Source organism: Aricia agestis, chromosome 11 (genome assembly GCF_905147365.1).
Source record: "Aricia agestis chromosome 11, ilAriAges1.1, whole genome shotgun sequence".
Taxonomy (NCBI): Eukaryota; Metazoa; Arthropoda; class Insecta; order Lepidoptera; family Lycaenidae; genus Aricia; species Aricia agestis.
In genome coordinates this window covers 15,533,756-15,559,786 of record NC_056416.1, presented here as the reverse complement: position 1 = coordinate 15,559,786, position 26,031 = coordinate 15,533,756, and the positions used below count along the sequence as shown (strand labels likewise).

The 26,031-nt window shown below is 40.3% G+C and overlaps 2 protein-coding genes across 2 annotated transcripts in view; one reads left to right on the top strand and one right to left on the bottom strand.

Moving 5' to 3' along the window:
* Nucleotides 1–10,856, top strand: part of LOC121731958 — a 94,325-nt gene extending 83,469 nt beyond the window's left edge. Inside the window, exons 8-11 of the mRNA XM_042121671.1 lie at nucleotides 7,782–7,916; nucleotides 8,326–8,452; nucleotides 8,855–9,016; nucleotides 9,196–10,856. Coding sequence (XP_041977605.1) covers nucleotides 7,782–7,916; nucleotides 8,326–8,452; nucleotides 8,855–9,016; nucleotides 9,196–10,434 — 1,663 coding nt within the window. The 3' untranslated portion in view covers nucleotides 10,435–10,856. The remainder of the gene's footprint in view (nucleotides 1–7,781; nucleotides 7,917–8,325; nucleotides 8,453–8,854; nucleotides 9,017–9,195) is intronic.
* A 3,728-nt stretch (nucleotides 10,857–14,584) lies between these two features.
* LOC121731941 (protein-L-isoaspartate O-methyltransferase domain-containing protein 1-like) lies at nucleotides 14,585–26,031 on the bottom strand. Its single transcript, XM_042121640.1, has 8 exons — nucleotides 25,505–26,031; nucleotides 24,641–24,873; nucleotides 22,948–23,051; nucleotides 22,111–22,264; nucleotides 21,319–21,995; nucleotides 20,963–21,209; nucleotides 15,844–15,943; nucleotides 14,585–15,584 (listed from the first exon to the last, which is right to left on the bottom strand). Exons 1-8 carry the CDS (start codon nucleotides 25,711–25,713, stop codon nucleotides 15,548–15,550), a joined length of 1,761 nt encoding a protein of 586 aa, XP_041977574.1. The 5' UTR covers nucleotides 25,714–26,031; the 3' UTR covers nucleotides 14,585–15,547.

Here is a 26,031-nt window from a genome sequence, read left to right as displayed (position 1 = left end):
AGCAATTTTTCTGTTATTTGGCACTGATAAGAAGTAGACCATGTGAAGGATTATAGGCTATTTCTGGTGGACTAATTTGTCTGTGAAATATCTAATTTACGCGGGCGAAGCTGCGCGGAACGTTATATTTCGCGTGGTCACGACATCACGCGGAAACGGCTAGACCCATTTTGCTGAAATTTGGTAAAGATACTTTGAGTTCCAAAAAAGAACATAGGATACATTTTGTCCCGGAAAAATGTACGGTTACTGCACAATATACTTTTATGATTTGTGCGTAAACTATTCAATCTATTTTGATGGAATTTGGTATGGAGATACTTTGAGTCTCGGGAAAGGACAAGGAATACTAATTTTGTCTCGGAAAATGTACGGTTCCCGCACAATAAACTTTTATGATTATTGCCTAAACTATTCAATCTATTTTGATGAAATTTGTTATGGCAATATGGCAATACTTTCAGTCTCGGGAAAGGACAAGGGATACTTTTTATCCCGGAAAATATACGGTTCCCGCACAATAAACTTTTATGATTCTTGCCTAAATTATTTAATCTATTTTGATGTAATTTGGCATGGAGATTGGAGATACTAATTTGAATCTGGGACAAGGAATGTTTTTTGTCCCGGAAAAATGTGTGGTTCCCATACAATATACTTTTCTGATTTGCGCGTAAACGACTCAATCGATGTACGGGAACAACAGCTATAAACTAAAGTCCACGCGGACGAAGTCGCGGGCAACAGTTAGTAATATTATAATTTTATTTTATAATATTTGTGTGATTATGGCTAATGATGGAAGATCGACTCACGGCCCCCTCTTGCCTTTCCACGGCGCACCAAGGCGCCGCGGCGCACAGTTTGGGAACCCCTGGATTATACATTAATGATTAATCTGAGTCCATAATATTATTTATTTATTATATAATAGCCTCTTCCTAATAAAATTAGTTTACAATGGATACTCTATAGTTTTGTTCTTGACTGTTCACGAGTCTTTTCCAATGTAAAAGACAAGGACCTTGTATAGCTTTATGCATTAAGATTTTTTATAACTTAAGGGCCAAATAAATATCTAGAACAGTGGTTCTTAACCTTTCAGTCATGAGGGACCATTTAACAAATGTTTGTCTAGCCGGGGACCACCCGGTTGGTTTACCTAAACTATGGATTTTTTTATAAAGAAAACAAGGACAACTTTATAATTAGCACTCATTTTTTTATTTGGTAAAAATTTTACAGATTTCTTAAATGTGATTTTTGTGACTGCATAGTCCATACTCTTTACTAACTTCTGAATTTTCACATATTATTAGGATGGCTTCGCGGACCACTTGTAATGCCTCCAGGGACCACCAGTGGTCCGCGGACCACCGGTTAAGAACCACTGATCTAGAAGGAGAGATAAGGCAGTATTTATTTTACACTTACCTCGCTCGCTTCTCAGATTGCACGCCATATTAGGTAGCCATCAATATTAGCCGTATTATACGTTACATTAACTTTAGTACATTATGGTTATGATCCCATAATGTTTGAGAGTTTTTATTGCTGGAACAAAGCATAAGTTATACGGTGTAAATAGTATTATTTGAGTAATATGTGAGCTTTATACGTGGGCGAGCCATGCTTCGGCACGAATGGGCCGGCTCGACCAGAGAAATACCACTTTCTCACAGAAAACCGGCGTGAAACAGCGCTTGCGCTGTGTTTCGCCGAGTGAGTGAGTTTACCGGAGGCCCAATCTACTACCTACCCTACCCTATTCCCTTCCCTACCCCCCCTATTCCCTTCCCTTCCCTACCCGCCCTTATTACCCTATTCCCTCTTAAAAGGCCGGCAACGCACCTGCAGCTCTTCTGATGCTGCGAGTGTCCATGGGCGACGGAAGTTACTTTCCATCAGGTAACCCGTTTGCTCGTTTGCCCCCTTATTTTATAAAAAAAATAAAATTGAGTAATATGTTAGCTGCTAATAGCTATCGCGATTCGCGAGAAAATGTACAGTTTCACTGGATTTTAGCGTAGAACAAGCCGCGGGCGTTGAAGCTATTAGTAATTTGGATTAATGCAAATAGATAGAAAATAATAATATTATCGTTGTTAAAATATATTATGCAGGCTGTATCATGAATTGGGAATAATATTAACTATAATATAATATATTAGATGTTTACAATATGTGTTTTTACTTTTTATGTAGAGTTTACTGTGAAAGTAGCAGCGGTGAAAGAGTCACCTCAGGCTCGTGCAATCGGTTAAATATTACGATTATTTACGTTGTTACCTGAGTCCTGACAAAGTAATTTCACGGATGACTCTACAAAAATTCAAATTCGGTTGAGGAACTGCCACCTACTGAGTCACATTTCGATTTTGTTAAATCTATATCGAATTTTGATAGATATTAAATTGAATTAAAATTGTACTTTAAAATGCTTTTTCTTTACTAATAAAAAGACACTCAGTACTGCAGATGTTAAGCGTCCGTGGCCTATTGGGATAGACCTTTGGTTTGCTCACGAGAGGGTACAGTAGGTCTACTACGAAACAATTTTGAGACTCAAACAATCGGACGAGAATGCCCCGTCCTGCTCTAACAACGTCATTCCAGGTTTGTTAGAGTAGGATGTGGCATTTTCGTACGATTGTTTGAGTCTCAAAGCGGTTTCGTGGTACGGCCCCTGGTATCGAACCAGTACGGGTACAGGCGTGTATAAGACATTTTCAGATCTCAAGTACATAATACGGATGCTCGTACGGTGAAAGAAAACATCATGGACGCAGACATCCAGGGATGGCGGGTCCTCCGTAGACGTATTGAGCTATTCATTCTTCTGGGCTTGACTGACTATGTTGCGAATGCCGTATGCGCTTGCGCCATTATAGGTATACTTAATGCTAGGTACGGACATTTAAGGATCGTGTTCCAGGCACTTAAGTATTTGAAGAGTGGTTACTTTGCTGAGTTTTTTACAGACGTTATATCATACAAAGTTTTGTCCTTATGTACACAACACAACAATGTATCAGCATTGTTGTGTCGGTCAATTCCACTTCAAGGAACGCTGTAAAATTACTTTCTTCTTACTATTTACTCGGTACCAAACTACTTATTTGTAAATTGCATAATGCAAGGTTTCTCAAACTTTCGGCTCCACAAACCACTATTAAATTTCCAGGTGACAGCGAACGACTTACTTATATTGAAATTCCCCCTCCCCCTCCCCTTTAAGAAGAGGAATTCACCGCTTTGCGTGAGAGTTCGAAATATTCTGCCTGTCTAGCTGCCCAAAAATCTATCAAAGACATCCTTTTGAAATCTGCTTGAAGAGTTTCATTTACGGACGAAATATCTAATAATGACTCCTGTTGCCACCATTACGTAAATCTTGCCGCGAACCCCCTGCCATCGAATGGCGAACCCCTAGAGGTTCGCGTACCCCACTTTGAGAAACCCTGGCATAATGCATTGCGTGAATCGTGATAAACACATCGTTAATAGCAATAGTTTAAAAAAAGTCTATGACTATTCTAAATACGCCCTGCGGCGGGCATGAGCAGTTTTCGTATTACACATAATTTCCCAATTCCCGTGTTTTTTGCCGCGCTTCGCTGAACGCGCGTGGGAATCTCATGAGAGTTTTTATTACTCTATAATCCGTTCTGAGGTTTTCTTACACCGGGACACGTTATAGTGATCCTTATGACGTGGACATAACGTTCCTGTCAGTGTTTAAAATTAACTGTTTAAATCATACTGTTTAAATATACCTAGCGGAATAGAGCAACAATTTCGAGCTGTCAAACGAAACGGAAATTGGTTTTCATCTGTGTGAAAAATATGTGTACGTATACACTTGCACACAAGCATGATTGAACATGATACCATGAGATTCAATACTGGACGTCAAAAAAAGAGTGCTGCTGTCATGTATCACACGTCTCTTTTTACCACGCAGTGTTACTGATAGTGACATCTCTCTTGCTCAGGCCTTTGTTTCTCTATTCCGCTAGGTATATTAACTTTATGGTTTAAACCGAAGCAACATTGCGTTGCGTTGTCGCAGTGACATAATAGCTCTATCGTATTCTAACATCTTTGCCTCGTCGGACGCGATGCTTCAATGGATCGACAGAAGACAATTAATGAGAGGGATGACGATGGTGGTGTCACGCCCTCACTGATTCAACAGAATCGTAATTTCTGTGATTTATCGCGTCGCGCGCCCTTGCAGTCTGCAGAGTCGACGCAATACAAATATACAAAGCCAAGCCCCAAGCCACGACGCTGCGTTGTGGCATCGCGTCGTAAAAATCGACATTTTTTTTTCTTTTATGAAATAAGGGGGCAAACGAGCAAACGGGTCACCTGATGGAAAGCAACTTCCGTCGCCCATGGACACGCAGCATCAGAAGAGCTGTAGGTGCGTTACCGGGCTTTTAAGAGGGAATAGGGTAATAGGGGAGGGTAAGGAAGGGAAGGGAATAGGGGAGGGTAGGAAAGGGAATAGGGTAGGGGATTGGGGCTCCGGTAAACTCACTCACTCGGCGAAACACAGCGCTAGCGCTATTTCACGCCGGTTTTCTGTGAGGACGTGGTATTTCTCCGGTCGAGCCGGCCCATTCGTGCCGAAGCATGGCACTCCCCCGTAACAAGACATTGCTGTGCAATTATATGATTATTTGTTTTTGCGATACTTCAGAAATATATAAAAACGCACTGTCGTTTTTATCGCGTTGCCGTTGGAGCAGCGCATTACGCGACGCAACGAAACATTGTGGCTCTAACCTGTAACCACGCTTCGATACATCACGTGCTCTTTAATTGCTGTTCTTTTATCGATTAGTCAATAACAAAAAAGTTAACGATATTAATGAGAATAATGGGGCAAGTGCGAGTCGGACTCGCGCACGAAGGGTTCCGTACCATTATAGAGTAAAATTAGGCCAAAAATTGTGTTTTTGTATGGGAGCCCCCCTTTATTTATTATTTTATTTGAATATTACTATAAAATATTAAAGAGAAAAATTCAAGTACCTACCTGTTACCATTATTGATTACGACTAACGAGCAAAAAAGGCCAAAAAAATCACGTTTGTTATATGGGAGCCCCCCTTAAATATTAATTTTATTTTGTTTTTAGTATTTGTTGTTATAGCGGCAACAGATATACACAATCTGTGAAAATTTCAAAAGTCTAGCTGTAGCAGTTCTTGAGTTACAGCCTGGAGACAGACGGACAGACATCGAAGTCTCAGTAATAGGGTCCCGTTTTTACCCTTTGGGTACGGAACCCTAAAAAACGTGTAATTAAAGTTTATACTGTGGCGGTTTTGCCGCTACATACGTGTCAAAGGCCTTTCATTAAGGGATGCATTACATGATCAAGCTCTTTAAATCAGAGTAAAATATTAGTCAAAATTTGTGTGATAATGATAAATGATGGTTCCTCAATTCGCGACTTCAGATATTATGTCAGCGAAGTTAAAACTCCACATTTCTCTACTTTTTTTGGCCTCACACTTCTAAAACTAAGGGCTCTGAATTCATGTGGACAGCTTCCTAATCGTATTAAAGCAAACTATAGTAACTTATATTATACAGGGCCCCCGCTATCATATGTGCAATGTGTGCAATGCACACGGGCGCCATCCACTAGGGGCGCCAAATCGCCATCTTTAGGGGCACCAAAACCAATGACCCAAAAATGTTGCCTAAAGGGGCGCCAAAATCTTTTTTTTGCACACAGGCGCCAGTAGCCTTTACGGGGGCCCTGCTTATATAATACGTACTTATCTACAGAAATTCATGCTCACCTAGGTAATTGAGCTAAGCATCAAAAGAAACAAATGTGAAAAAGGTTACGTTTGTAAAAAGGTGACATCGTAAGGAACGAGGAACAGAGTTGGTCTTTGATGTAATAAAAATACAAAGGGAATTGTGCATGTTACAAAGGTTTATGAAGTATAGTGTTGACACAGTATAAATTATATACAGTAGACTGTAGAGCAACTTCATAATTAATCGCACTAAATATTATTTTAATAGAGACAATAATATTTTTAATATTAATGTGATGAAAGGGTTTTTCTTGACACAAATTGAGTCAATGTTGGGAGTAGGTAACTCTGACAATTTGTAACTTATTTGTGACTCATGTTCAGTTGCACTTCCATGTGTACCGGACGTACTGCACTGCACACATCAATGATCAAGCCGCCATTACGCAAAATTTTATCTTGATACCCCTCCCCTTCCAACAAAAACGCCGGCGTTGACACAACTTACAACAGACTTAAGAAAACTTCTACTGAATGATGTTTATACTGTGGTGCTGCGGTCACTGACTTGCCCCAGGGCGCCCTCGGCCGTGACTCGGTACTGCACACAATATAAAACCTACAAGACCTAGGTACATATTGTAATGTACCTTTAAATTATAGACATGCGAAAGTACTGGTTTAGTACTTACTATAATGTAAAGGTACCTACTGTTGTTAGATTAAGGACCATAGTTATTTACAGAGGAATAGAAGATAATGTTTTTTACATGTTTAGTAGAGTTTACATAACAAGTAGATTGTAGAACCAAAGCAAGTACATTCTTACATAATATCTAATAATATCTTAGAAAGCACTAAAAGACTGCTGTGTCCTCAGGTTTATCTATGGACATGGAATATACTGTCTAGTTTGAAATTGGAATAACGTCTAATTTTATTTCCAAAAGGTTTAGTAATTTTGGACTCCAAAACTGGGAGAACGTAGAGGGCCTTATTATAAGTAGTATGATATCTTTCTCTTTCAATTTTATGAGTTTCTTTACTTTACTTTCAAATACCTACTTTCATGATTTATTACCAAATCATTAATTAACCTGCAGCCTTATTCCCGCTGATATCAGACACTTTAGACGTTCTATTTCTTCATATTTGAGACGAGCTTTTGCCCGCGGCTTCGCTCGCGTTAAGAAGTATTATTATATACAAACTTTCATCCCTCATTTTGAACCCCTTGGGGTTGGAATTTATCAAAGTCCTTTCTTAGCGGATGCCTACATCATAACATCTACCTGCATGCCAAATTTCAGCCTGATCCGTCCAGTGGTTTGGGCTGTGCGTTGATAGATCACTATGTCAATCAGTCAGTCGTCTTTGAGTTTTATATATATAGATGTCGAAAGTGTAAAAAATATGATATCAGTTTGATATCAGTTTCGGGAATAAGGCTGCTGATATTAAGAGTAGAGAGGCCAGAGTCCAGACAGTTTAGCGAGACGGTGCTCTCGGTCAATAAAATAAGCCAAAAGCACTGTTGCGCCACTCTACTCAGTAGATTTAAAGAAACCCTTAGTGTGGAGTTATATAGGCCCGGGAAAGGTCACTGGACAAGCGATAGTACGGTAAATTTGGTTGGTTACAAACGAAAAGTACCTAACTCAATAATTATAGGTCTACCAGAATCTGATAGCAAGTTTTGATGGCAGATATTAAAAAAATATCCTTGATCATTAGATAAATTTTTATATTTGCATGTTTCAAACACACAATAAGCCGCTATAAGGACAAAAAAGGATCAAAAAGTTTTATTCCAATTACCCCGGTATTGCTAGAGTCAATTTAATTTCTCACTTTTGGCCATCAGATTCTGGTAGACCTATACCTACTTGTAACATCGAAATCACCTCTGCATCCCTAAAAACTTAACATCTATTACCTATATTTTATCCTTGGCCATAATTAAGACTGCATTGTAGATATAAAACTCCATTTCAGCACGGTGCGTGATTGCGGCGGCAGTGCACTGGTGGTGGCGGCGGAGGCGCGCGACGGCGGCTGGAGCACCAGCGCCCGCGGCAACACCATGCTCGTGGACTGGGCCGACAACCCGCACATTAAAGCCGGAGACAGGTAGGACAGAGAGAGAGAGAAATTTAATTTGTATCGCGACAGATATTATGCTATATAGTGCATTTTTACCTGCTACGGCGAACCTACGACAGTACCTAATTATTATTTTAGATGCACAACGTTTTTAATGTATTTATCTATAATTATGTACCGTAACTCCTAAGGCCAAAACTTCTCAACCGATTTAATGAGGCATCGATAGTTTAGTGATAGACTTCATAATAAAAATTGGCGCAAAATAAAAAATAATAAACATTGGCCTTACATTTTACTTCATCCACAGTAGATAATTATGTATAAGCTTCGCATCGCAGGGTCAATAATAATAATTATTGTACCCCGAGTTACTTTATACAGGTTTAAAATAAGTATATAACCTCTATGATGTCTATGAACATAATATTGACAGGATAATAGAAGTGAACGGCGTGTCGACGCTGGGCTGCAGCACGGAGGAGTTCCGGCGCGCGGCGGCGAGCGCAGCGCCCGCGCGGCTCGTGCTGCTACGACCGCATGCGCACGCGCACCTCACACAGGTACACACCACAATATAAACCATAAAAATACCATAATATATTGAATCATATACATGCCAAGCAGTATCGATCGTACACATTTCTTTAACACGCTCTTGGGCTTAAACGGCTTGCTTCAGATTAATTAAATATATTCTTCTTTGTCGTGACTCGTGATAGTGACATTTTAATACGCACATCTTAATCCGGCATTTCGTAATTATTAGGAATGGTTTAATAATTCAATTTTAATGAAAAGGTCTTCTTCCAAAGGAAAGAAAAACCTTAAAACGAAAAGCAGTATCAACAAAGTTGTCATAGTAATTTCAATCAAATTCTATCTAACGACACATCACAATAATCAATATTATTGAAGAAGAAGTGCAGGTTTAAACTTTAACCTATGTCCATTGTCCTTTACAGAGTGAAGCGGCGTCGCTACGGACGGAGTTGGGCTCGCTGCGGCTGGCGGCGGACGATGCGGAGCGCGCCAAGGACGACCTACGCGCCGACAACACGCGCCTCACGCACCGCATCTCCTACCTCGAGGACCAGGTCGCCGAGCTGCTCTCCAGGCATACGCAGGTTGGATTTAGTTAAACGTCTCTATGGTTTTGAGTTGGCTCTTGACGAACGTCTCTAGCACGATTCCAGAACAAAAATGTTGTTTCCGATAGTTTGATTAGGACAAAATGCAAGCTGATAACCAATTGCCTAACAATGATACTTATATTATTTTCTAAAACTTACTTTATGTTTTTCAGCTCCACTCCGTGAGCAGCTCCGACAGCAGCTGTATAACAGTCAACAAAACCAAAAGAAACGTGACCAACATCAACATCACGACGGACTCGGCCGGCGGCGCCAAGGCCAGCCCCAAGTCCGAGATCCAGGTGTTCCAGAAGGGCCCCGACATCACGGCCATCGTCGCCAAGCTGCCCGGCCTGGACGGGCCCGAGAGCAACCTGCCCGTCATGAGGCCGCGCTCCAACGCGTCCGGCGCCTCGTCCAAGATGGCGGCGTCCCCCCGCGCCTCCCCGCCGCCGCACCGCGCGCACAGCTCGCACGGCTCCGAACCCCGGGCCTCGAGAATGCGCCCCTCCCTCTCCCATCACTGCATCGGCGCCGTCGACTACGGCGCGGAGACCGACGCCGCCATCCGCATGATCGAGCGCAACCAGCGCCACATGGAGAAGCAGCGGCTCAAGAACGAGCGGTTCGCCCGGCCGAGGACGGAGGAGCACCGCCGCTCCGCTGGTGACCTCGACGCCCGGGAGCCCCCCGCCGGCGCCGACGTGAAGCGGGCGGCGGACCGGATAGAGGAGAGCATAAAGAAGACCAACTGGGCCGAGCGGAAGACGCTCTCGATCATCGAGCAGCTGAAGCGATCACAACGCCTGCGCAAGCTGAAGAAGAACGAGAGCGCCGAGGACATCCAGGTGGAGACGGACCGGAGCTACGCGTACAGCCGGATAGACGGGAAGGTCATAGAGAACGCGCACAAATCGAGCCGGCGCTCGTCCAAGCTGTACACGCGGAGCGCCCGATCCTCGGAAATAGAGTCGGAGTCGGATTTTCCGAACGGGGACATCTACAGCAGCTCGCCGCGCCTCGACTACGGCTCGGAGACGTCGCGCCTGAGCCATTACACGCGGGGCGACGACGCCAAGTCCCGCCCGACGCCCCCTCGGAAACCTCTGCGGCTATCTCTTCACAAAGCTAAAAGCGCGCACTCGCTGATGAACGGGAGCGAGTCGGAGACGCCGAGCCGGCCGGGCTCGGAGGCGCAGAACTCGGAGTACGAGTGCCACAAGCGGCCGATCAAGCGGAGCCACGCGAGCGACAAGTGGAGCAAGGAGCGGCGAGAGGCGGGACGAGCGACGCCCCGCCCCACGCGCAAGTCGCTCAACGGGCTCAGCACGTGCGACGCGCCCGCCGCTGACGACCTCTACCCCGAGATGCACAGGAACAGCGAGATCATACCGACGGGCCGGTGGTGTTGATGATCATGGAATAGAAAAGAGAGAAATCTTGAACACCTGCAGTAAAGCTGATCGCACATTTGTCAGCACCGTACGCGCCGTATTTCGTGGCGTCATTTCATACTACGAATTCTAAAATGCGACGCGTACGGAGCGTACGGTGCTGACAAATGTGCGATCACCTTAACTCTCCCTTAATAAGCCTTATGAGGCCTTCTTAGAGTGAACGACGTATAATATCTGCGGACTGTCGTGATATGTCGCAGAATTAGGTTCATAGATATAACGTCCCTGTTAAACATGACAATAAATAATAAAATAAGTGATAATTTAAACGCTTATGTATTGTGGTGGAATGGTATGAAATTATATCACGGGGTTTGTTCTGTATTCGTTGATAACGGTATTGATTCTATTTGAGCCACATTAAAGGTGCCGGTTGGCAGCGGACGACATGAAGCAACCGCAGGCGACGTGTCGTCGCGACACTACTGGTTTGTATGTAGGTATTTCTATGAAATACCCTCCGCAGCTAGCGACATGAAGCTAGCGACACATTCATAGAAATACGTAGAAACCAGTAGTGTCGCGACGACACGTCGTCTGCTGCCGCTTCATGTAGCCGGCTTCCAACTTGTACCTTCATGATAAACAAATGACATTCAAGGGTTGGAGCAAATCCCATGTAATATCATTCTATTTCGTACGTTTGTATCTATAAAATAAACCTATTTAATAAAAAGATCCACACTGCGTACACAGACATTAATTACACAATGTAGTGTCCTTGTCTTTCTAACGCATCAGACAAGGACAACATATAACCAAAACGTGTCTAAACACAGTGTGGCTTTTCTTATTACTAATGGCGGCCATACACCATGCTTACTATCGTCCAATCGGCATGACGCTACCGATTGGATCAGTTAGAACTGACAGTGTGTAGGAGAGGATTGGCATGACAGTTATACTTGACGGCACAAGTATGGTGTATGGCCGCCATATGGTTTAGTGTTCATCGAGGTCCCGTTCTGTTCGGTTTTAGATTCATTATACACTGTTATACCTTCTCCGACACATTTTAGTGTCTAGACTTTATAATGTATTTAAATTATTAAGTTATGAGGCTACCGAGCTACTCCGAAATCTTGTACATAATATAGGCACCCACCGTTAACTCTCACATGTTAATAAATTAGTTAAGCAATATTATCGTTTTATTCATTTTCTCACTTGTTTATTTCACAGGACTTTAAAAATACCCATACATAATATGTACTATCTGGTGACTGGTACTATCAAAGAAATTCCTAGGCAGATGGGGGACCTACGTAGTTTGGCCGCGGTACGTCAAACCCAGCCGACAGATCACAATTATTAACATTTAAACATAAAGTGAAACAAACAGATGAAAGAACCAATTTTTTTCATCTGTTTGACGTCCAGTCGGCACTTATCGGCACGTTGACAATTTCATCTCTTAGAAAGATGCTTGTGGTGTATAGTTGTATACTTACGTAAACAAATTTTTACACACAGACGTAAATCAATTTCGGTTTCGTTTGACAGCTCGTCATTGTTGCTCTATTCCGCTAGGTAAGTATATTAACTTTATGCATTGAATTGATATATTAATACAACCAACTCGCGCCCGCGAGAGTTAGCGTAGGCCCTTAGGGTTGGATTACATTTACCGAGTAGAGCGGCGAGACAGTGCCCTCGGCCAATCAAATTGGCCCTAAACACAATTTATATTCTATGGAATATGGGTGGCAAGTCGCAACAAAAATAATGTATTTATAGTCTGTCAAGAAAGTGAAGAAATTAAAAAGTGGCAACATCGTAGTGTCATCGCTTTCAAATCAATCTAAGAAAAAAGGGATGACACTACGATGTTGCCACTTTTTAATTTCTTCACTTTCTTGACGGACTTTAATTAATGATACTTATATACGGACTCCAAGCAGTTACACGAAAGAGTAAGATAGAAAAAGCTCAAGCCTGTACTATGAAAAACGCAGGTAAGGTCAATAAAAATCCAAGTTATAGAATATACTAATTTATTACATCATTTTTGAGAAATAATTAACTCAATAATACAACTTACACATTCAATAAAATTAAATATGCCAAAATAATAACAATATATGTACAATTAGGAAGACAAAAAATCACATGATACTAGCAAAATATACAATTATCATACAGCCTTCATAATATTATGTTCCAGACACTTGAAAAACTTCGATCTTCGGTTAAGTCTTTTTACATTATACGATACGATATCGCGATAATATGAGCTTATATCGTCTGCCTAGGATCCCACTGGTCTGATCGTACAACCTAAATAACACTTCTTTGATAGCCATTTTCGGTTGCACCACCAAAAGTTAGCAAAGTATATAATGTGCGATGCCATGTGATTTCGCTATCTTAGTTTATATACAAAAAACGATGTTTTCTCGCGAAAAGCATGTTTCACATTGACAATATTATATTAAATATTAGCAAACTTATTTACAATGCGCAAAATAAAATAGACTCATATTTTAGGTTTGAACACACTCAAGTAAAACACAAAATTAAAACTTATAAAATAAATATTCCATCAGTTTCAGTCTTTTGATAAAAAATATTAATTTCACAAGGGCAAAAAAAAAACAAAAAATCCAACGAAAAGCAGATTTTACAAATTCGAATTTAATATTCGAACTAAGAACATGAGAAAGCGGAAAATTAATTATTCATCAAAAATATATGTTTAAATACTATCCGATGTTCATTATATTTATAAACTTTAAAATATAGTCACAGAAACATCTCTTGTGACCGGTTTCTAGCGTTTTTGACAGGAGTTTATCAACAACACCAGACAGCCTGCTTAAAAAAAAATTGCCTTATATGTGACGAATAACTCATTTGGAGTTCTGAATCTGAATCATCAGAATTTCTGATAAGTTATTCCTCACTTATGAGATATAGATACAATAATAAAACAGGCCCATAGGCCGTTTGTCCACCGCCGCCGTCACCGGGACGTCAAATTCAAATTCAAATATGTCCTAGGCTAGAGGTTTTATTTCTACCGACACTGGTCTAGCGAACCCGCCGCCGCTGCTTTGTAATGGCGTAGACATGAAACCTAATACAACAAAACAAAAATTTTGAAAATCGGTTCACAAACGGCGGAGTAATCGTTGAACATACAAAAATAGAAAATATCCGAACCGAACATAATCTTAACCTCCTCCTTTTTGGAAGTCGGTTAAAAATTGAAACCAACAGTCTAGGTCACAAAGTGGCATTTTATTTGAATATTTGTTAGTGACGTCCCGGTGACGACGGCGGTTGAAAAACGTCCTTAGGGTCTTCACAGACGGACCGCATTTCAACTGCAATCCAACCGCAAATTGCAGTTCAAGTGCAGTTTGAATGCAGTTCACACGACTGAAATACGACTGCAATAGAACTGCAAACCAAACGCGCAGTCGGATTGCAGTTCAGTTGCAGTCGGCGTGCAGTCGTGTGAACTGCATTCAAACTGCACTTGAACTGCAATTTGCGGTTGGATTGCAGTTGAAATGCGGTCCGTCTGTGTAGACCCTTAGAATCTCCTAAAATCTACCTATAGCGATATTAAACGCCAAAAATAACAACACTGTCCAAGTCTAGTGTTCATATTTTTAACATTTAATCAGTAACCATACATGTTATCCATCAATTAAAAACATTTTTGACAAATAAATCAAATACTAACCGTAGCTTCGTGCGTTTAAAATATTTGAGTTACTTGTCAAACAGCTATAGCCTGGTCGTCGAACACGTCGAAACTTTGATATTGACTTATCGCTACTTTCCTTTTTATCAAATTAGGCTATCTCTCTTTCACATGTGTGCGATAAGAACGCGATAGCAATATCTTCGAGTGTCATTGAAGATAGGCAGCGATAGGTCAATGGCAGAATTTCCACGTGATCAGCGATCGGGGTATATATTTGTTGTTATAATTATTATAAATGTAATAGTGTTCCTATAACAGTACTGTATATAAACAATTTTGCATATAATAAGATAGGCAGCGATAGGTCAATGGCAAAATTTCCACGTGATCAGCGACCGGGGTATATATTTATTGTTATAATTATTATAAATGTAATATTGTTCCTATGACAGTACTCTATATAAACAATTTTGCAGTCTCTGATACAGTTTTGCAACGAATCGAAACTAAAATGAGCACAAAAAGGCAAGACATTCGTTGCCAACTGTGTGAAATATCATTAATTGTTTTCATAGACATAAACTATACACTGATCAATACTAGTATTTACGGTTCTACTACAAAGTATTCATGAAAACAGTAAGTTACAAAAGGACAACACTATGTCACGATGTCTGTTCTTTATGATGATCAAAATACTAGAATCTAGATGCTCAATTCATAGTTTATGTCTATGATATTCTTAATATAACTAGATCATAACAATAAAAGACTAGTCAGAAAGACCATGGCAGAGTGGTGTAAATTCTTCTTTTCTTCACAATTTCTAAAGCCTCACAACGCCAAACTTTATAATTCTCTGATCATATTATGGTATTGATAAAAGATTTCGTTTCCAGAAATTCTTATAAAGCAAAATACACAAAAATATTATTTATATTATTTTACTTTTTTAATATTTTATGTTGAGATTTTAACTTTTTGAATAAAACTTAATTATTGTAAACTGTTAGTTATTTTGAAGTGCCTACGAATGTGCGCAGTACACATGACTGGTGAGTGGTGACAGTTTAGGCGCAGGATCGAATGATAGATATTAAACAATTTAATATTGTACCAAGTATATTTTACACCCATTTAGTAGGCAGTTATATTTAAATGCAACTGAAATTTGAATGTAATAAACATGAGACGGGGTTAAGTGAGTTTATGTCAATAAACTTTCAGAAATTTATGTTAAGCTGAGTGACCAATTTTCAATGACATTTATTACTTGAGAATTAGCCCAGCGAAAACAAAACAAAACAGGATTGAAATAGCTGACAATATAGGTGAAAATATCATTCTTACTTTAAAGTCTTAATTATTTTTCATTTCCAGGTGAAGTTGATGGTAACACTTGTTGCGGCAGATCTATTCTTCCTCGGGGTCACGATCCAAGTTGATAAACCTATTAATTTAACTTTCATTAGTATACATTTTAGAATATTTCCGAAGCAAATCATGATTGTAAGTAATAACAGCACCAAAACCACCTAAGGTAGCGTTCGACAATCGCCGTTTTCGATCGTGTAACAGATGAAGACTATAGTCTACATCTGTTACACGATAGGTTGGGTAAATCGGATAAATACTAAGACTAAAAAGGTGTAAGGAATTATTGTAATTGTGCGATTCTGTTTATAAACAATAATATTAAAAAAACATACCTGTTAAGCGCGGGCGGCAGCGGCAGACTCGCGACGCCGCACCGCATCATCCGCGACACGCGCACGCACCGCGCGTCCGCCCCGCCCACCGCGCGAGACGCTACGTACACAAACATTATGTATTTAGTACTAATATTTCAACACCTTTCTTGTCCAATGTCTCTTTACACGACAATACATCACGGACTCTCGTACTTTCATAATATTATTTGCAATACAAAAAAAAAACAGCGATAAGTCATTGAGAGAGGAGCAGTGGACGAATATAGGCTGTGTTTAATACGAATTAGAGGAACAGTGAATAGTGAGTGGACAGGGCCCAAGTGAATAGTGACTAGTGAGTGCAAGTGACAGGACCCTCGGATTGCAGTGACAGGGACCCTCGGATTGCAGTGACAGGAAGCTCGGATTGCAGTGACAGGAGATTCGGATTGCAGTGAGTAGTGCATGCAAATGACAAGAAAATTGGATTGCAGTGAGTAGTAGGTGAAAAGGACAATAGACCGTAAGTAGACTATAAATAAGAGACTCTTCAAATTAAGTGGCTTGGACTTGTAAGTTGTGTTCAGAGCTGTGCGAATTGTCAGATTCTGCGAAGTATATGACAGTTGTATTGGCATTAAGCGATTGACATAATGGAGTCACTTTTGCTAGAACAAGAGGAAATCAGTACACTCATAAAGAAAGGTTTTACTAACTATAAAAAAACAGCCAAAGATAAATTAACTTCGATTTATATAAACAATAGATTGGAAATTTTAGAACCATTATGGACAAAATTTAGAGAAAACCATTTTAAGATTGTGAATACTGTATCTAAGGCCGAGAGATTACAGACACCTTATTTCATAGAAGAGTGGTATGATACTGTAGAAGAGACATACAGCGAATATAAATGTAGGTTAAAGTTAGACATGAGTAAGGGAAGTGAGATAAGAGATGCACCTGCGATTTCTGCATGTAACCAAAGCTGTAATCCCGCAAAGCCAGAGGTTAAATTACCCCAAATCCAACTTCCAACATTTTCGGGAGCATACGAAGAGTGGCAAAGCTTTCACGATATGTTCCTCTCGCTTATTCATAACAATGACTCTTTAAGTGCTGTGCAGAAGATGCATTATTTGAAGTGCGGTTTAAGAGGCGAGCCTGAGATGCTATTGCGAAGTATGACGACTACCGAATCAAATTACGCTGAAGCTTGGGACAAATTAGTTAAGCGATACAGCAATAAGAGATATAATGCCAATGAGGTTATGAAAAAGCTATTTTCATTGAAATCCGCAAATAGCGAATCCGCAGCCGCAATTAAGAATTTACTTGACACTACTGCCGTTTGTTTAAAATCGCTACAGAATTTAGGAGTTGAGACGGATAAGTGGGATGTGATTATGATTTATATCACCATCTCAAAGCTAGACTATGAGACACGAACGGAGTGGGAGTCGGAAGTAAGCCGAAGAGAGTCAGATGATTTCCCAACCTGGAATGAATTAGTTACATTTTTAGAGAAGAAATTCAAAACCTTAGAGATGTTGTCCGATTCCAAGTCCGGTCGCCGCTTTGCAATGTCCAATGAAATTAAAGTCCATCATTCTTCAACTGTCCAATATAAGAGAAGCTGCGTAATGTGCGCGAAACCACACTTGTTATACCAATGCAAACAATTTGGATCTAAGTCTCCCCAAGAGAGAACAGAGTTTATAAAATCCAAGAGGCTTTGTTTCAATTGTTTTGCACTTACCCACAACGTCAAGAATTGCCATCAAATTACGTGTTGCCGACGTTGTGGTAGGAGGCATCACACATTGCTGCATTATGAGAGAAGTCGGCCTCAAGTGATTTCCAGCCAGCCAACTTCATCCACTGGTACTGCATCCGACTCAGTAGATGCAGTTCACAGTCATGAGAGAGAAACTCCAAAATATGAGATGAAAGTAGTAGCTAATTTTGCCAGTGAGAATTACCAAAAGCATAACAGAGTGTTGTTACCTACAGCTTTAGTGAGAATTAAATCACAAAATGGCTACTGTCAAAGTGCGCGTGTGTTAATTGATCAAGGTTCAGAGACATCCTTTGTTGCTGAGAGTGTAGTGAAATCACTTGGTCTTAACCGCAAACCAGTTAATAGTTTAGTATCAGGTGTAGGTCAAAGCAAAGAGAATATATCTAAGAGTGTTGTTACTTTTGAGATAGAGTCACTTCATAATCGTGACTTTTCTTTATCGATTAATGCATTTGTTTTAAATTCATTAACATCATTTCTTCCATCTTCCAAAGCTTGCATCCTGAACTGGCCAGAGCTCGATCACTTACCTTTAGCAGATCCTTATTATGGTTCACCTGAAAAAATAGACATTATTCTAGGAGTAGAGGGTTATAGTCAAATATTGTTAAGTGGTCTTCTTAAGCATTCATCACCTAGTGGTCCGATTGCTCAGAATACCCAGCTAGGCTGGATCATATCTGGCAATGCAGGTCGTACAAGAGAGCAAACACCAAGAGCTGTTAGTTATCACCTGAACGTAAAAGAAGATAGTATGCTGAAACAGTTTCGAGATATAGAGAGAAAGCCAGACATAAAGGAAAGGAAATTATGTAAAGAAGAAAAGAGATGTAAAGAAATAGATGAGACTACAGCTGCAAGAATTACTAAAGGCAGACATGTTGTGAGATTACCCTTTCGAGATCCTGATCCACAGTGTATGTATGATAAATCCAAGGATGTCGGAATAAAGAGATCTAAACAGTTCTTAGGAAACAAATTTAACAGAGATGAGTTTAAGGAAGCACTTACCACGATGGATGTTGATCACGTAGCACAATCCCGTAGAGTTGCACGTTTTCAATGATGTGTCTCAGGTGGCATATGCTGCAGCCGTATACCTAAAGTCTAAGAGGTAATGTGGTAATACTTACGTATATATCGTTGCAGCCAAACCTGTTCAAAAGCTTATTAGTACTATTCCAATTTTTGAGTTGTGTGCAACTATGATTGGAGTAAAGGTGTTGTTTAAGGTATTCACAGATAGAGAAAAAAAAGCAAGTGAGTGCTATTTCCTGTAAGAAAATGGATGTCAGCACTGACATAGAAGCGAGTTCAACCACGGTGCTGGCAATCTATCCTAAAGAAGATTTGTTTAGCTGAGACTTCCAAACTTGAGTGAATCCAGAGAGTATTATTATACTGCATGAAAAGAGTCGGAAACCTAAAACAAAAGTGATACAAGTGTTAAAGAAATGGACGAAGTATTTGATAGAAGTCTAAAAGCTGCGCAATCATTTTATTTCCAAGATTATTTAATTTGTCGGAGAACTACGAGAAGTGTTACGAAGAAAAACCAACTGCACCCCCTATCATCCATTTTCATTGAAACGGAGTGTTCAGGGTGAGCGGCCATATTACCCAATGTTCTTTTTCTTACAATGAGAAACAATTTTGCCTAGTGACTCGCTCGTCAGAGAGAGGGAGAGTACTAGCAACACTTACCTTTTTTGAGCCTGGTGGAAGTCGCTTAAGTTTTATATCCAATCTACTTTTTGAGCGAGAACACAGATAATCCAATGCCCTTGACGTCCGATCACTTTTTGATCGGTGAACCACTGGATACAATTTCAGAACCAGATTATACTGAGAAGCGTCTAACTGGCGTTCAGCGATGGAAGCTTACTCAAAAGATGGTTAATGTGACTTTAAATAATATACTTAAATGTTTCCCATAAAATGCTGTACCAGAAGTTATTGATTTTGTAGTATTTGAGATCAAAATATTTCATCAGCTAGAGATGACTGTGTATGAGATAAGAGTAGTTAAAACCATGCAGGTAAAGACAACCTTACCAGAGTAGTTAGTATTAAACCTGTTATCAAAAATACTATCTGTGAACGTCCATATAATAAGTTGTGTTCATTGCGAAAAGCCTAATAAGTTTTGTTTAATTTGAGTTATGTTTTTACTGCATAACATCTTGTGTGTCTACTGTTACTTAATTGTGAGTTTGAATGATAGTGTAAAATTGTTTACTTTTTAAGTTTCATGTGTTTAAGTTACATTGTTGCTCTTTACACCAAGGAGATTCTTAATATTTATTATTAAGTCAAATGTGTGAATGTCAAGTTTGAGAAAGTAAACATTTTCATGTAATTGTAATAGCAACAAGATGTAAGTTAACTAGCTTTTTTCTTTTTATAAGTTTGAAAAGGAACGAGTCCTTTTGGTGGGCGGGATGTTTAATACGAATTAGAGGTATGACAGGTGACATAAGTTCACAAAATAATATTGCCAATTGAGAACGTTGACATATAAAGATCTCACCTAGTATAGGTTTATATCTAGGCAGGTTAAATAGAAGTTGTTAGTTCGATAGCTGTTATTTTAGTTATAGGATGTGATAACAGATGGCACTGTACAAATTTTGTAATCCGCTACATCGCGCTATCGAAAACCTAATGTGAGCCTATATAAGCCTGAGTTAGTTTCGAATAAACCGAGTTCCAACAGCAGTGTGGTGGTTTCATTGAGGTTACCCTACGCAGCAACAGGCTGATTTGATTGATTGAAGTCAGTATAGAAATTTCTTCGTGGTTCGTAACTCGATTTTATTCCCGGGGCTTATTATTAAGAAAAGCCAAAAAAAATCACGTTTGTTGTATAGGAGTCCCCCTTAAATATTAATTTTATTTTGTTTTTAGTATTTGCTGTTATAGCGGCAACAGCTATACATAATCTGTGAAAACTTCAACTGTCTAGCTATTAACATTCTTGAGTTACAGCCTGGAGACAGACAGACAGACAGACGGACAGACGGACAGACAACGAAGTCTTAGTAATAGGGTCCCGTTTTTAGCCTTTGGTACGGAACCCTAAAAAATGAATCCATTTTCGCGTGGTCCCGACATCACGCGTAATTGGCTGGACCGATTTTGCCGAAATTTGGCTTTGAGTCCCGAAGACGAAAGTAGGATACATTTTGTCCCGGAAAAATGTACGGTTACTGCACAATATACTTTTATGATTTGCGCGTAAACTATTCAATCGATGAACGAGAACAACTTTATACTAAAGTCCACGCGGACGAAGTCGCGGGCAACAGCTAGTTAACTTATAAAAACAGCGCTTACCTTTAGGACAGGGTTGGGCGGGTTCCTCGTCCTCCTCTATGTCGGTGACGTCATCGTCGGGGAGGTCGGGCTGGGACGAGGGGCGGGACGGGGGCGAGGCGCTGGGGGAGGAGCCGCCCAGCCCGCTGTCCAGCTTCTGCCGCTTGGCGCGCGCTGCCGGCCGCGTCTCCTCCTCGCTCGCCCACTCGCTGCTGTCCGAGACCCCGCTACCGGCCGCGTCCTCGTCCGATCCGCCCGAGTTAGAGTCCTATAAAAAGCAAAATATTATAACGTTACAAGGACATTTGCTCTTTCTGTAGGTAGGTGTTGCATAGTAAAAATAATTTTAAACAAAATATTAAGTGCTGAGTACTTACATTTTCATCCCTAGAATTATCCTCGGAATCCTGATATTTTCTGCTCCGCCTCAGCGGCCTTCGGGCTTTCTCCTGGACTTTCGACTGGGACTTGGAGTCCTTTCGCTTGGCGAGCTTCTGGTCCTCCTGCGGGCGGGACGTGGAGGGCGCGGCGTCGGCGGCGGCGCGACGACGCGAGCGCGTCTGCGCCCCCGCGGCCTGCCCCCCGTCCTCTGCCTCCGCCGCGAGTTTGGAGCCGCGCCTGTCCTTCTTCGCGGGTCGCGCGTCCGCCCTCGTCTTCTTCCTGGAATCCCTGCGGAGGTCGCGGGGGCGGCGGGCGCGGGCGGCGGGACGCGGCGGGCGCGGCGGCTCGGCGTCGTCGGAATGCTCGGAATCGGAGTCGACGCGGTCGTAGCGGAGCGCACCGGCGACGCGGCTGTGGCCCATGCTTATGACGAGGTTGAGCAGCGCGTTCATCTCGTCGGCGCCGCCGTCCGCGTCGAGGTCGTGCAGCGCGCCGAGGTGCGGCGGCGGCGCGTCCACGGGGATGCAGATGCGGCGCGGGCGGCGCGGGGCGGGGGGCGGGGCGCGGGCGACGCGCGGGCGGAGCTCGGGGTGGCGGGCCAGCAGCGAGCCGCGCACCGCCACCCGCACCGCGCCGCGACACAGCTCCTGCAGCCGCGGCGGCACCTGCTCGTCTGCACGTATAAAGTCAACATTAATCGATTGAGATTGTAAATAATTTTGTTTAAAGACCGCCGAAAATACTAAAGACAGCGTAATTTACCGAAAACAGCCAAATCTTTGTAATACCTAATTTGAGCAGCTTCTTGGACTCATCTGATGTGGGCAGGCGCAGCGGGGCGAAAGTGACGCTGAGCAGCGTGCGCGACTCCCACCTGTTGCGGCCGACGCGCCGGATCTGCACTAGCTTGCTCTCCAGCGGCATCACCAGGATGCCACCCACCTAAGAATAATCTTGTGTTACAGACGGAGACAAAATCGAGGAAATTGATTCCTAGGCAGTTGACGGACCTACGTCATGTGGTCGGCTTATGTCAATTCAATGTTAGCTGTGATCAGCCTGACGGGTTTGACATAACGCGACCAAATGACTTAGGTCCGCCATCTGCCTAGGACTCAACTTCTCTTATAGTACAATACATGGTGTTTCTTATTGTCATTAGATCCTTCACAATTAAACTTATTATTCAAATTATTCAAAAGGATAACAATGATTTCCAAGCACTATAAGAGAAATTTTGCTTTGATTTCAATATAAATTATGAAAATAAATTAAAATATTCTTTCATTTTCTTTGACTTACGTAAATAATCAAATGAAATTATACTAACCAAAAGAACAGAATTATTAATCAGAAGAGAATATTATATTATTGTACTTTGCATGTAGAACTAATTTACCAATACCTGTGCTTACCTTCATTGATCACATTATGTAATCAATAAGCAGAATCAAATACCATACACAAATACCTAGTGTGCCTAAAATAATAAAATATTATTTATTAGTATAAGAAAAACTAATTCAGACCAAGTATTTAGCTATTTATGCCTGAAATGATATTTTTAATTATTTAAATATGTAGTCTGTATTCGTTTCTGTCTACAAATATGTTTAAAAGGCTACCTTAAGAAGATTTCTAAAGTATGATGCATATTCTTTGGGGCAGGCCGCTCCGCAGTAGACACGGTCGTAGCCAGACTTAAGGGGCACAAGGCATAACCCATTACCTGAAACAAAAACAAAATAATTAACCCACCCTTTAACTTTAACCACCTTACTAATATAAATACTGTTTATATAGTATAGTACTAATTTAATAGCTTTTATACAAGTGAAAAAGTATTTAAATTTTAAAGGTTCAATCTATATTTAAATGAATTTTAAAATTTATTAGTCTCGCTAAAACCCGAGAACGCATGAACCAATTTAGCTTATTTTAGTATTAAAATAATCACGGAAGTCTAGGGAAGGATTATATTATTAGGAGGGAAGTGTTAAAGAATTTCATGGGGTCACCTAGTATTTGTTTAAAAACCTCGACAGAATACTAAGTTTTAAAATACATAAAAATAAATGCTATTTTAGTAATTTAATCTGCATAATCTTGAACATTCATAATATAGTTCAAAGAACATTACATCATTTTACATATTTAAATATTATTTTGATTTGATTTCTGCTTTTTAAATTGTAAGTTTTACAAAAAGACTCATGAATGGATTTGAAAAAGGTTGCATACTTATAAATATTATCATAAACTATTTATACTTTAGATGTTAAAATCACTGTTTGTCTATTTTAGTTAAGATTTTAGTGAATTGTTCATCTATAATCTATACTAATATTTTAAAGAGGTAAACTTTGTTTGTATAATATTGTCTTTGGCTCAAAAACTACTGGACCAATTTTTAAAATTCTTTCACCATTCGATAGCTACATTATCCACGAGTAACATATAGGCTAAATTTTATTTGGGAAAAAATAGATTTCCGTAAGATATTTGGGTTTTTCGGAGACAAGGTGTAAAAAATCAACCAGAAAAGTTACTTATTTTGCGTACGCTGCCTAAACTATAAAAGATAGAACCATAAAATGTTCTAATCAATTGTAGATCTTTTATATCTACAAAAAAGTCCGCGACACACTATACCTATCTATGTCAAGTGAGGCACAACAACATATTTTTTATTTAAAAAATCTTGAATTTTTTTGGACTACATTTAAACGCGTTTATTTTACTCATGCTATTAATCCTTATCAAAATAAATTATTTAATCACTCACTACAGTTTATGTAGATAATATTTGGTCTTTGAATGACTAAAATTGGACGTTTGGTTTTGAAGTTATGGCGAAATTAAAATAAGTATTACGATTTTTACTGCACGGCCCGTGCGAAGTGGGCGTCATCAAGGGGAGTTTAGATGTATTAGTTCTTTTCAGAGTTAGAATATTACACGCTATTATTTTCTTAAATATTTGAAAAATGGGCAAAACAACATTTGCCGGGACAGCTAGTAATTAATATTAGAAAAGTTGTGCATTTTCATTAAAGTTACTACAAAATTTAACATATTAAATAGACCATAACATTAATAAAAAACTTGAGAGGTGTGAAGGGACACCCGGATGGAACGAAGTTATTAAAAAAACGCCATCTAGTTGACGCCCAGGAATACTATCAACAGCCTCTGCCCCTACTATGCAGGTACTAATAAAAAAGTGTTGTTACAACTTTTTCCATCTAGCCCCTTTTCGCAACGCACGATAAGGAACTTTGTTTCAAAAGATACTGTACAACTAGAAACTTAACTTACCATTATAAAACTTTGGCTGGCAGAAATCAAAATCATCTATGACAGGGCTGGTCTCCAGGAGTGTAGCCAGTTTTGACACAGCATATTCGTGAACATCTGGGTGTACTTCCACTCCATGGTTGATGCCCTGGCAGCCGAGGATTAACCCTACCATGGAGCTGAGGTAGCCCGTCCCGGACCCAATGTTGAGGAATGACAGGCCCTTGTGTAGCATCAGTCCCTCCATTACCTCGCTGTTTGGAAAAAAATTGTGTGATTTCAAGATTTTCAAAACAATTTTTTGACGTGGGAGAGCCATGCTTCGGCACGAATGGGTTAGCTCGACCAGAGGAATACCACGGGCTCACAGAAAACCGATGTGAAACTGCTCTTGTGCTTTGTTTCGCTGAGTGAGTGAGTTTACCGGAGGCCCAATTCCCTACCCTTTTCCCTTCCCTAACCTCCCCTATTCCCTTTCCTACCCTCCCCTATTACCCTGTTCCCTCTTACAAGGCCGGCAATGCACCTGCAGCTCTTCTGATGCTGCAAGTGTCCATGGGCGACGGAAGTTGCTTTCCATCAGGTGACCCGTTTGCTCATTTGCCCCCTTATTTCATAAAAAAAGAAACTTAAAATATCAGCTCTCAAAAGTTCTAAGTAAATTAAACTTGTGAAGCAGTCCTGAAATAAAATTTTAATGATTGATAAACTCATCACTCAGAGTGAAGATGCAAAACAATATACAAAAACCCTCTGATATCAGCAGTGTTATTCTTGTCCATACAACAAACATGATAAGAAATTATTAGAACCATAAATAGCTTTGTAGTTCTTAAAAAATAATTATACAGTTAAGATTTAGAACAGTTGATAATCTATTTTTACCTGTAAATGCATGGCGAAGACAGATGAAGAGGGCCATCCATCCATGCCAGGTCCTTATAAGCTTGATCATAGGAATCTGGGGTCATGTAATTCGCCCGATCCAAGGCCCGAAACACTTGTTCGATCTTATTACTTCGTATATACTTTTCCCGCACCAAATTATCGACTAGTTCATTATTGTCATTTCCAGAACTCACAGCACCTCCCATCTTGTTTTTTATGTAGTATTGTTTTCTAAATTTAGCGTTTTAGATAGATTTCGCGATATTTTTATTATTGTGACGTCACGGTTGTTTCTAAACATATTTTTATGATACCTACATTACTTAAAAACAGGTCGATAAGAAACTTCAGAAAGCACAATACGGACCTACTTCAGGCGAGGAAAATAGCTCCGTGAAGCTTTTATTTCATTTACTATGTTATTTTTATGTTCAATTAAGATGTATTACAACTTAAAACAAGTTCTACTCCATCGTAATCTGTGACATTTTATATAAAATTTCACATTCACTAATCACGTACTA